The following is a 12,688-nucleotide window of genomic DNA, read 5'->3' as shown; positions in this document are numbered from 1 at the left end:
AACTGAATAGTGGCTTTGTTGGATGGTACATAGAAAATGTGTACACTTAATGAATAGCAGGGATTGTGTATTTAAGTATGACTTCTGATACACTATTTGAACAGATACCTTTAGCTATCAAACTAGCAAGCTACCCACAACAGTTTTAATTTGTGCTAAAATAGGTCCGAATTTTGAGATTCTAACTCAAAACTTTGATATTCTAACACACAACATTTGGATACTAGTTCAATGTTTTGAGATAAGCTGGAATTCTGAACTAATAAGTTGACATTTTGAGATAAGTTACAATTTGGAGATAATTCAAGATTCTAACTCAAAACATTGAGCTACAAGTCAACATTTTGAGATAAGTCAGGATTTTGAGATATTTAATTGAAATTTGGAGATAATTTCGAGTTAACAAATCAATGTTTTGAGAGAATGTGTCAGAATTTTGAGATAATTAGTCAAGCTTTTTAGTTAATATCAACATTTTGAGATAAGTCGGAATTTTGAGATAAGTCAACATTTTGATATAAAAAGTTAAGATGTTTAGATAAGTCGAGCTTTTTGAGCTAATCAGTTGAAATTTTGAGATATGTGGAAACTGGAAAGTTTTTTTTTTTTCCTTTTAGAAAATACTGCTGCAGCCCAAAAGAAAGAAATAGAAAATGTTTTTCCTAATCTACCCGGAAACCGTGTCTCATATGAACACAGCCACTGAAGGTAAAGAAAAGACGCACGAGGTGAAGTTGCTTTGCCACATAAAGTAGGCTACATATTGCTTATCTCCTGCGCCCCCTAGCGGCGATATCTGCTCAGTGCCGCACAGCGCAGCGGAAAAGAAACTGTACTGCAGTCGCCCGGCGCATTCAGTGAGCGCGTTTGGAGTAGAAGGCGGTCGTGCTCACTCATCACCCAGCCTTATCCCCTCACTCCGGCACACACCTCTGTTGTTGTTGTTTTTTTTAAACCACTGTAGAAATCTTATAAGTTATCGCACAACGCCAAGATTTTTCCAGAAGTATTTTTGGACGTCCTGCAGCGTGGAGGAATAACATCTCGGATATATCCATAAAGCCGAAAAGGAGGAGAGAGAGAAATACAAAGAGAGGGACAGAGAGAGGGAGAGAGACCGAGACAGAGAGACATGGCAACGACAACCTGTACACGCTTTACCGACGAATACCAGCTTTATGAAGAACTCGGAAAGTAAGACAAGTGCTTTATTTTGTTTGGAGAGTTGTAAATACAGGTGTTGTGTGTCATTACTGGGTGATTATAGTCATTCCGGCTGGTTTAAAGGAGGTCTGGGATTTCATTTGGCTGTAAAGTGGAATAAGATAAGCTCTAATTAAGCTAAGCGGGTGGCTTCATGTGACAAGCTGTTACACTGGTCTTGTGTGTTTATGTGGGGTGTGTAGTCGTTAGGAATACATTTTAGGAACTCTATCGTTTCTTCACACACTCTACATATTACACACACACACACACAGCGTTGCAGAGTGACATTTGGGGCTGTGAAAAAAAAAGCGAGGCGGCTGTTTGCTGTCTATAATCTGGGTGTAGAGAGGAGGAGAGAAATGCCTGGCCCCTGACGTTAGGAAATACTTTTGCGCTCCTCTCTGTTAGTATTGCGTTTCTTCACCCTGTTTTTCCCCCCTGAATGATTAACTATAATGACTAGCCTCACTGTAATAACCTGTAGATTAATTTGGGTAGCTTTGTTGTGGGCGTGGTCGAAAGCGCACGAGGTGAATTCACGCGCCAGGTGACAGAACGTGCTCTCTGATTGGCTGCGCTTGGAGTCTTTTATTTGAATATGTCATCGTTAAGTACTAAAATTGTCTAAAACTTTGTTCTTTTCATTCTTGGCAAGCAACAGAAAAAAAAACACCCCACGTACACCTAGCCTGTATACACCCCGACCCCTTTCTCTCATAAACAGTTATTAAGTAACATGACTTCATTTGCATACTATAACCTGATAGGCTGTTATATTTTATGATGCAATAACTCCTTCCTGGGTGAGATTTATTATTTTATTTTAAAATTTGCACTGTTTCTGAAAATGAAGCAGTGATTTTGCACGGTCAATTTCTCACACATCGACACATTGTAGGGTTGTTCTGCTTGCCCGTTGGATGGATTAAAATGAATTTTTGACATCCGGATGCAATACTACATCACTCCTCACACTGGAAGTCCCGGAAATCCAGACGTATGAAGGAAGCATGGCACTCTGCGTGTGGAACAAATTCATTAGAACGTCAAAATATAGCCTACTTATGTTAGTTAATGTAAAATACTGACACGGTGTATTTTGAAAGCATGTCGAATATTCAGCATCAGTAGATGTCAATGAAATTCATGAATATTTATGATCATGGTGTCATTATTATGTCTTAAAATGATCATTATATCGTGACTCCCATGCCATGTGATGCAGGGAAATGGTACATCTTACCTGATTGTAGTGTATTACTTGATCTAGTCACCTAGACCTAGATGCACTGTAGGTTTTAGGTTAACCACATTTTTATTTTGAGATTGTGGCTTTTTTGTGCAGAGAGATATGATTGGCATCACTGAAAAGCAGGAGTCGCCCTGTCTGACTTGCTGTTTGTTGTGGACGATCGCTGCTGAGAGCTGCAAGTGTAGGAAACCCTTCTAAAATGGATTGTGTTGTCCTCGAGTGGGCATGCTCTTCAGAAAGTGAAGTGTACACGCGTGCCTCCGAGGCAATCCTGTGCCAGTGAAACCAGAACACCTTGCTTTGACAGAGCCCAACTGACTGGTCTTCAAACAATCAGGTTTTTTCCCCCACATCTCCAGACAGTCAGAATGCAGTAATTCGGCTCAGAGTCTCCTCAGAGACAGGTTGGCCTGGCTTGGGTGCTAATGAAGGCCACGTTTTTATGAAACTGCCGCAAAAGACAGGATTCAGGCTTAACCAGATCTTCGTCAAGGAAGGCTTCCTTTACGTTAAATAGCTTAAGAGTAGCATGATTTCTATTATATTTATTACATTGACACCAGATTGAATATAACAGTACATTTCCATGCATCTCTGACAGGACTGGTTTAACAAGGCTATATTATGAGATAACTTGTGTACATTATTCTTCGAGTCCCTAAATCAAGTCAGCCAGCAAGCACAGCTTTACCATAATGTCTTTAAAGGCCCCCCACCCCCCAAAGTTCAGCTCTGATTTGAAGGGCAAACCCAGAGAGCCCAGTGGGCTTTTGGGTTTAGTCTTACATTACAGGCCTGGACGCTTATTCCCCAGAGTGGTCAGCAGATATACCACTCAAGACGCTCAACACATATTGTATAATGGAAGAAAGGTGTGCTAAAATTAGCTGCTAAAGGATGACATCAGGCATTAGTGCTGATGTCCCAAAAGGGTTTGTTACGCCAGCTGTTCTGAAAAGATTCGATGAGAACTGGTGCGACTAAATGGGTTTGTTCTTTTTATTTATTCCTGGGCTGTAACAGTTGTCTGACATACGGTATATGTAGACACAAAACAAATATAATGAGGATCTACATGTCAAACATCAGCTGTTTGTGCTTTCAATAATGTTTCAAATAAATCTGAGTCCCAGTATATTTGGTTTGTTCGTACACTAATGTAAAAGTTATTTTTCACTTGATGATATGATACCAGAAGCGAAACCGCCTCATTTAGTTCAGTTATTGTTTCTCAGATGGCATTTTAATTTGAATTTTTTTTTTTTTTCAGTTAAGCGTACTGTGAGTGCATATTGGGTTGTTTTTTTTTTGTTTTGTTTTTTTGCAGTGAAATATTCTGTCTTTTTTTCCTTTTCTTCAGGGGAGCTTTTTCAGTTGTGCGACGTTGTGTCAAGCTGTGCACAGGCCAAGAATATGCTGCCAAAATAATCAACACCAAAAAGCTCTCAGCCAGGGGTGAGTAAACTAAGTTCAGAAATGAGAATGTGGGGATCTGCGTAGTCCTCCTGTTGTAGCTGGTCTGTAGGATTATAAGCCCAGCTGTATTTATTTGGGTTTAGTCAGTTTGAAATGTTTCCTATTCTAAATAGAAATGATCAGCAGAAGAAACACAGAGAAGAACTGTGTGTAGGTGCCCATGTGATGTCATATCCAATATAGTTCAGTTCATTCTGTACAGTAATCTTTGAACTACAATTATGATGATGTACAATGAAATCTGAAACACTTACAGGATTAACAATGTTCTTTTATACTATAATTTCAGCCAATTTCTGACTGTTTTAACATCATGTTACTGAAAAGCATGATAATGGGTTTGTACAGTTATTAGGGATGCATCAAAACCAATACTGGTATTGAGAATCTGTCTGATACCCTGGTCATTTACTTGTACATAATACTATATGACCTAGTAAGCGTGGTATAGGTTGTCACCCTAATGAACAGAAGACACAAAATGATGGCGTATTTCACGATTAACGATGGCAGTCAAAGCAAAGCAGACTGCAAACTTTGAAAATCGACCGTAAATCAATAGGAGCTACTACAGCATCATCCTACATCAAGTAACTTGATAAAACATCTTTTGGCATTTAAGAAATAAAATAAATAAAAATGAAGCGCAAGGTGCTGAGAATTGCGTGTACGTAAAGGTATTTGTAATGAAAGCACTTTAGTTCATCAAGCACTGAGACACGCGTTCTTCCTTTCTCCTTGCTTACCAGGGTCTGTGCTCATTTTAAACATACAGATGAACTTCAGTCAGAAGTTTACATAGACTTAGGTTGAAGTCATTAAAACTCCACAGTAAAACAAAAAACTGTGGACCTTCACATGTATGGTTTATCCTTGGGAGCAATTTCCAAATGCCTGAAGGTACCATGTTCATCTGTACAAACAATAGTAAGCAAGTATCAATACTTTGGGACCATGCAGCCATTATACCGATCAGGAAGGAGACACATTCTGTCTCCTAGAGATGAATGTAGTTTGGTGCGAAAGGTGCAAATCAATCCCAGAACAACAGCAAAGGACCTTGTGAAGATGCTGGAGGAAACAGCTAGACAATAATCTATATACACAGTAAAACGAGTCATATATCGAAATAACCTGAAAGGATGCTCAGCAAGGAAGAAGCCACTGCTCCATTGCCGTCATAAAAAAAAAGCCAGACTTCAGTTTGCAAGTGCACATGGGGACCTAGATCTTACTTTTTGGAGAAATGTCCTCTGTTCTGATGAAACAAAAAATTGAGCTGTTTGGCTATAATGACTATCGTTATGTTTGGAGGAAAAGGGTGAGGCTTGCAAGCCGAAGAACATCGTTTCAACCGTGAAGCATGAGGATGGCAGCATTATGTTGTGGGGGTGCTTTGTTGGAAAAGGGACTGGTGCACTACACAAAATAGATGGCATTAGGCGGAAGGAAAATTATGTGGATATATTGAAGCAACATCTCAAGACGTCAGCCATTAAGTTAAAGCTTGGTCGCAGATGGGTCTCCCAAATGGACAATGACCCCAAGCATACCTTCAAATGGCAAAATGGCTTAAGGAGAACAAAGTCAAGGTATTGGAGTGGCCATCACAAAGCCCTGACCTCAAGCTGAGAGAATCATTTGTGGGCAGAGCTGAAAAAGTGTGTGTGAGCAAGGAGGCCTATAAATCTGACTCGGTTACACCAGATCTGTCTGGAGGAATGGGCCAAAATTCCAGCAACTGATTGTGAGAAGCTTGCAGATGGCTACCCAAAAAATTTGACCCAAGTTAAACAATTTAAAGGCAATGCTACCAAACACTAACAAGGTGTATATTAACTTCTGACCCACTGGGAATGTGATGAAAGAAATAAAAGCTGAAATAATCATTGTCTCTACTATTATTTTGATGTGTCATTTTCTTAAAATAAAAATAGTGATCCTAACTGACCTAAGACAGGGAATGTTTTCAACAATTAAATGTCAGGAACTGTAGAGCTAAATAACATGTCCCGTGATGCCCCTGATTGCTTAATAAAAGTAGTTTACTCCTTTCAGTATCGTTAAAAAATATGTACTTTAAATAAATAAATAAACAAACAAATAAATAAATAAAGGTATTGATCCCTAACAGGTTAAAACAGGAATTTCATACTGTTTCACACCTATGTTCCATCAATCAACTGAATCAACAGTATAGACAACTATGCTTTGAATTATTTATAATGGGAAAGAAAAGCAGTTTAGTTAATTTCGTAAACCTCTCAAAGAATGGGAACGGAACTAAATTTGCTGTCAGTTGATACATTTATAATTTGTCCAAGCCAAATGCTGCAACTGCAAATGTCAAGGTAGGTGCAAAACAATTTATAATTTAACAGTTTATTTTTGTAATAAGGCTGCGAACATGACGAGGCAGCATTGGTGTGACTTAAGTGTTGGCTGAGAGGGTGTCCTTAAGGGTCCTGCTGGTTGTGAAAGTGTTTGTGTGTGTGTGTGTGTTTGGAGGGGGGTGGGGGCGGTTTGGGTGTGCGGGATGGCCTGCAGGCTGCTGAGGCAGCTTGAGCACTTGGCACACTGCAGACAGCATGTCTGTGAACCCAACACGCCTGGACCAAGATCACACACACACACACTGGAATTTAGGGTCATAATTCAGTATTAGACATTCTGCATATGCGACCAGAAGTGAACATTAGGAGCATCGCGTACAGCATTAGACACGCACACGTATAATCCCAACAGGCCGTAGGGAGGTCAAAATGCCGCAGTCTTGTCCTTGATTCCTACTGATTGCCATCTGTGCTTCAGTTGTGGTAATTTTCAATGCAATACCTTGGAATGGAACTGGATCCTGTTTTGACGCCCACACACAGACCATTTATAATGCGACGTGAGAGTAAATGTATTATCATTATGTAACCTTAAAAAAGTGACACCACACTGAACAAGTGGTACGGTTTGAAATTTGTCACGGTAGGATAACCTAGTCTTAAAATATCACAGTTTCACTATATCATGGTATTAATCTAAAAATTTAATTTAAAGATGCACAGGCTGGTGGTGAAAACTGAAGGAAAGAAAATATTTTTTCCAAAAAAAGGATCAAATTCACACTTTCTTTTCTTTCAGTATTTGTCAGTATTTATCACGTTGTTGTCATAAGCTGAAAGAGACAAAGTGGCTGTGAGGAAAGGCAACATGTTGAGACAAAAAGAAAATAACCATGACACTGTAACAACCCTATGAAGATGAAGATGTTAAGGGCAAAGTATGGACAGAGAAGTGCTTGTGTACATAAAGCATATTCACCAGTATCGCCACCACAAAGTGATATTCGTCTCTTACGTAATCAAGCCAGCTTAATGCATGGTGTGTAAAGCAGTTGGTGTGTAGTGCAAATATAACATACCAATATAACGTACCTGGATTTCTCCAAAGCATCACCCATTCTGGAGCGCTGGCGTGTGTTCGGCAGCATTAAATCTACATACTAGTCAAGCCGAAGCCACTTTACTGTGATTGTTTCACTATTATGGTGACTGCTGCCGAGTAAAGATTAATAGGAAGATCGTTTGATCAGCAATAGTTTCTGACAGGACCATGACATGCGGCTCGTGGGGGAAACGCTGAAGCCTGCTATGCTCGTCACTTTGAGTTTGTGTCAAATCAGCGGGAGCTGTGTTTATTGTAATCGCAGTGTTGCCTCACGCAGATGTATTTCAGACATAAATACTCAACTATTTTGTGGGCTTTGATATTATTTTTAGCATAATGTAAATGTTATATTAGATCTCAAATCAAAAATGCTAATGCGGGATGAAAGCTAGTTTTCTGCCTTAGCATTGCTAATAACCTGATGTTAATTATGAATTATTGTGAGATTCTGGTTTCCTTAAACCAAAGCCACAATTTTTATCGTCACAGTATCTGCTTACAGTTGAATATTTGCATGGGACGAACTCTTCTTGGATGGCTGAGAATTTTTTAATCCAGAATTTTTTAGCCTTAGATGTGCTAAGCTAGATAATGGTATTGATGAACAAAATATGTTTAATGTATATAACGTACAATAAATCCCATCCATCCATCCATCCATCCATTTTCCCGGGGCCGGGTGGCTGGGTGACCTCTCTATCTCTAGCCACTTCCTCCAGCTCCTCCACATTGAAACCCAGGTGTTCCCAAGCCAGAAGAGAGATATAATCTCTCCATCTAGTCTTTGGTTTGCCCCGTGGTCTTCTCCCTGTTGTATATGCTCAAAACACCTCCCCTGGGAGGCATCCAGGAGGCATCATGGACAGATGATCGACCACCTCAATTGGCTCCTTTCAAAGCAGAGGAGCAGTGACTTTGAGCTCCCGCTGAATGTCGAGCGTCTCACTCTGTCTCTAAGACTGACCCCGACCACCCTATGAAGGAAGCTCATTTACGCAGCATGTATCCGCGACCTCATTCTTTGGGTCATTACCCAGAGCTTGTGAACATAGGTGCAGGTTGGGACGTAGACTGACTAGTAAATTGGTAACTCTCTCTTCACCACGACAGACCGGTACAATGTCCGCATGACTGCTGATGCCTCACCGATTCGTCTATCAATATCTCGTTCCACTCAACCCTCACTCGTGTACATGATCCTGATATACTCCAACTCCTCTGCTTGAGGCAGTATCTCATTCCCAACCTGAAGGGAAGAACCCACCTTTTTCCGGCTGAGAACCACTGGCCTCAGATTTGGAGGTGCTGACCTTCATGCCGGCTGCTTCACACTCTGCTACAAACTGCCCTAGATCACGTTGGAGGTCACTTCTCCATGAAGCCAACAGGACCACATCATCTGCAAATAACAAAGATGTGATCACCAACGGACCCCCACTGCCCCTCATTATAAATGTTAATAAATGTTTTGATATAATATAAATTGTCTTTCCGGGCAGCCAATCAGAGGGGCAGCTACCGTTTCAGCATCAACCACAAATTATTACTTGAGCTTAGAGTAAGAACACAAAAATGGCAACTGAAAATTCAGTTTCAAGTAAGTCTACTGAACCTCTGCGGTATTGTGCACAGTTGTCGAATTGATCTTTGTTGCTTAGCAAAAGTGACCCAGTTTTGGGGAAGAGAACAGGAACGCCTTCCCTATTAGCTGTTAGGGTTATAAAGTCCTCATGAAATGACTTGAAAACCATGATATGATTCTGTATGTTGAAGTATTTCCTCTTGGAAAAAAAACTGATAGACAGTGTGTTGTGCTTGATTTACACAACAGCAGCCGGTAGTGTTTGAGATACGCTCACTTTGCAGAATCGAAAAAGCTCAGTGAACTAGCTAAATATGGAGAACTGTGAAAACTGGCTGTTTTTCAACTATGGAGGATTTCTCACTCTCACCCACGCTTGTCAACTTGAACAAGGATGATATCCTAGACGACAAGATGCCATGTGTTTTGGGAGTTTGGTCATACACGTTTGAGCCGAGGTCAGTCGTGAGAGGCGTTGATGGCGATGGAGAGTCACAGAGTCGTCACCAGGAGGCATCTGAGGCTTCAGAGTGGTCGATAAAATGATATTACTTACAGTCTGAGGTAGCAAGATGTAGCAAAAATGCCTGACGTATAACCGTGTAAACCCCCACCCTCTTAGAAATGAATAAACACCAACCATTTATTCTCAACCAAGGGATGTCTTTGTATCATATTGGTGTCCATAACACAAATGGACAGATAAAAACAAACTCCGAAGGGCAGGTTTACCAATTTTGATTTCAAGGTTACTTTAAAGACTCAAATCCTTTTCACCAGTCAGGAGGAAAGCCAGGCATTACTCTTCCCTTAGCTGTCCTCCTTTCCTCATGACTCATGAGTGTTAGACAGCAGGCCCCCACAGTGGGAAGCGCACAGTCCAAGCCCAGGCCTCCTCCATGTGTCTTTGTGTGTGTGTGTGTGTGTGTGCGCGCGTGCGTGTGTGCCATTTCTCTGCACGCAGATCGCCGGGTGCATAATTCGTGGTTCCTTGCCAGTCATTTCCGGTCTGTGTTCTAGATATGAACAGAAAAAAAATCTGTCTACCGCAATTTTTATTTTGTGTTATTTACTTATGTCCTTATCTATTTATATACAGTAGAGACAAAATGACTAAATCAAAATCAGTACACAGTCATGAAATGATGTTTGGCATTTTGTGAAACAGTTTCATAATGGTAAAATGAGTCTGTCTCTGTATCGTTAAAAAAAGAGAAAAGAAAATAATCTAAATCAGGTCTTCGTTCAAAATGGCTGCCAGTACAGTTTTTAGCTATACATTGTCCTTGTCAAGTCAAGTACACTTGTCATACCTCTCATCACAGACAAGTGGTAATGGAGTTCGCCAGAATCATGGTGTTGGATTTTACATGAAACAACGTAAGAGACTGTGTTTATTGTATGTATTGTCTTTACACTGATCGTAGACCATACAATAAAATAATCAGATTTGAGAATTCAACAGCACTGTGGTATACTTTATTACCATTTAAGATGTGATGGTCTATGGTGTTATGATTAGTCTCTATAGGCTCCTGTAGTTGTTCTATGTAATGTGATTAAAATGGAGGTGAGATTTCCATTTTATATATATAAAGGTAAACGTTAAATATCATGTACATTTTTTTTTGCGTAGATTATCTTGAAAAGGGATCTCCCATTTTCACAAACACTTGGCAATGATCATTAGATTTACCTCATTTGGCTGATGCCTTTATCCAAAGAAGTGATTGAGCAGACGCAGGATAAAGGTCTTGTCCAAAGGTCCAACAATTGCAGATTGGTGGGATTTAAACTCATGACCATCTTATCTATAACCCAATGCCTTAACCACTGGGCTACCATTGCCCTTTACTTGTTAGCATTGTAGCTCCTGTGCAAAACTAAAGAATCTAAATTTGAACACTAAGTATGTGTATATTTAAGGTAACTGGAGAATTCTAATTTAAGAATTACATAATAATAGAAGGCAGCCATTTCTGTAACGAGAATAAATGAATAGTTACAATAGATGCACAAAATATACTGCTACATTCTACACTCTGGTTCCTAATAGAGAAAACCAAATCATAATGTGCATGAAGGGGAAGTCTTTAAAGGCATCAGGATTCATAAACTGCATCACCATGCTCTTGCATAGTAATTTTCTCTTCTGATTGCTCTTATGTAAAATTCTATTCCTGTGGGGGGGGGAAAGCCCCCATTTGATGCTCGGTTTCTTAATTTGTTCCTCAGTGTGAGGCTGATGATAGCTTGTCATCAAGCCAGTAACCTAACTGGTATTTATAGGCCAGCCTGCCATTTAAAGTGCAAATTCCTAGAGATCCATATGCAGAGTATTACGCGGCCGAAAGAACTGCATGCCTAAACTAAGTCCTCTAAAGCCGGATTTATAGTTTTGACCAGAAGGCTTTCCAAACAGCTTGCAGAAGCATGGAAGGGTTCTGATGCACTCGGATGATTTGATAAGGGCTGTTGAAGCTTTTGACACACGAAGCGTGCCATGTTACAGATGAATTATAAGAACTTTGGTTACATTTATAGTCTAACCATAACACCCAGATTGTTACATCTTTTACATAAACAAAACTTGCATCAGTGTCGGCGTTGTGTGTTTGCTTAGTGCATGTGCAATTTGGGGTGATTCTACCTAAAGGTGCGAAACACAGGATGGCGTCTAAGGAAATAGATTCATTTACCACCCACAGTGTCAAAGTCACTTACAGAACTGCAATATGTAAATGAATATGACCGAAGGGCAGGTATTTAAAATGTAAAAACCCACTTGACAAGTCTTAATAATTAGAAAGTTTATTGGAATTATGCCCTAGTACGTGAAAATAAGGTGAAAGACCTATCACCATGGTAACGCTTTATTTTTAATATTTGCAATACCAGTGCCAAGAACATTTAAACTGTCCATGAAATGGCATCTGAGTTGTGAACCTGTTTCCTTCTGAAACAAGTAGTCAGAGAGACCACTTCAAGATATGCCACATGCCTGCTAAATCTAAACACACCTGACAATAAGTTAGTGAGCTAGCTAAACATAGAGAACGAGGTTAATGAGAGCCAATTTTATGTACACTTACTGATAGAGAAGAAGCAACTGATCAATCAGAAGAAGCGTCACATTCCAGCCTCAAGTTGGTAAAGCACCTCTAAAAATGACCTTGTACAAATTCCTCACTTTTCAAATGTAATAAATTCCAACTATATGTTTCTCCACCATGCGATGGTTGGAAAAGGGAATAGTGTACAGGAAGATGCACAGCCAAAAAAAACGCACCAACATACCATGTTTACGGCTACCAAGCTACTATTTCAGCTAACATGCTGCTACTGTAGAGCAAGACCCGCCTCTAGGGGCGGGACAGACGTATATGATTCTAGAGAACTTTTAATTGGATAATAATGAAGGTGTGACTAGATTTGAAACATCAAAAATAATAATAATAATAATAATTTTCCCCGAAGTGAACATTAAGATGAGAATATCTCCAAAACTATTGCCATATTGGTGACTATACCACTAAGGGCCAGATACAGAAAGCTCTGAAATGCTTATCACCTTCTTTTGATCAGTATTGCAGATGACATGCATTTTTTTTTCCAGTTGCTTTGTAAAATTACTTGCAAAATGATTCTTTGAAGATCACACACACATTTTCCTACTAACTGCACACGCATTTCCTTAGATTGCACACGCAAATTAGCACTCTTCACAGATGTTC

The 12,688-nt window shown here is 39.8% G+C and overlaps 1 protein-coding gene across 13 annotated transcripts in view; it reads left to right on the top strand.

Annotated features, from left to right (window-relative positions):
• The first annotated feature begins 304 nt into the window (after window positions 1-304).
• The window catches only part of LOC128620648 (calcium/calmodulin-dependent protein kinase type II subunit beta), a 74,042-nt gene continuing 61,658 nt past the window's right edge, over window positions 305-12,688 (top strand). For 3 of the 13 annotated variants that reach the window (XM_053645873.1, XM_053645872.1, XM_053645871.1), the window contains exons 1-2: window positions 326-1,194; window positions 3,819-3,913. In XM_053645873.1, the coding sequence (XP_053501848.1) occupies window positions 1,133-1,194; window positions 3,819-3,913 (157 nt within the window). In that variant the 5' untranslated portion in view covers window positions 326-1,132. Of the gene's footprint in view, window positions 1,195-3,818; window positions 3,914-12,688 lie in introns of all 13 variants that reach the window. The other 10 variants (XM_053645877.1, XM_053645874.1, XM_053645876.1 and 7 more) reach the window with 7 other exon arrangements.

The sequence above is a fragment of the Ictalurus furcatus genome, chromosome 16, assembly GCF_023375685.1.
Source record: "Ictalurus furcatus strain D&B chromosome 16, Billie_1.0, whole genome shotgun sequence".
In the NCBI taxonomy this organism is placed as follows: Eukaryota; Metazoa; Chordata; class Actinopteri; order Siluriformes; family Ictaluridae; genus Ictalurus; species Ictalurus furcatus.
The sequence above is the reverse complement of the archived record's forward strand: the minus strand, read 5'-3'. Positions and strand labels throughout refer to the sequence as shown.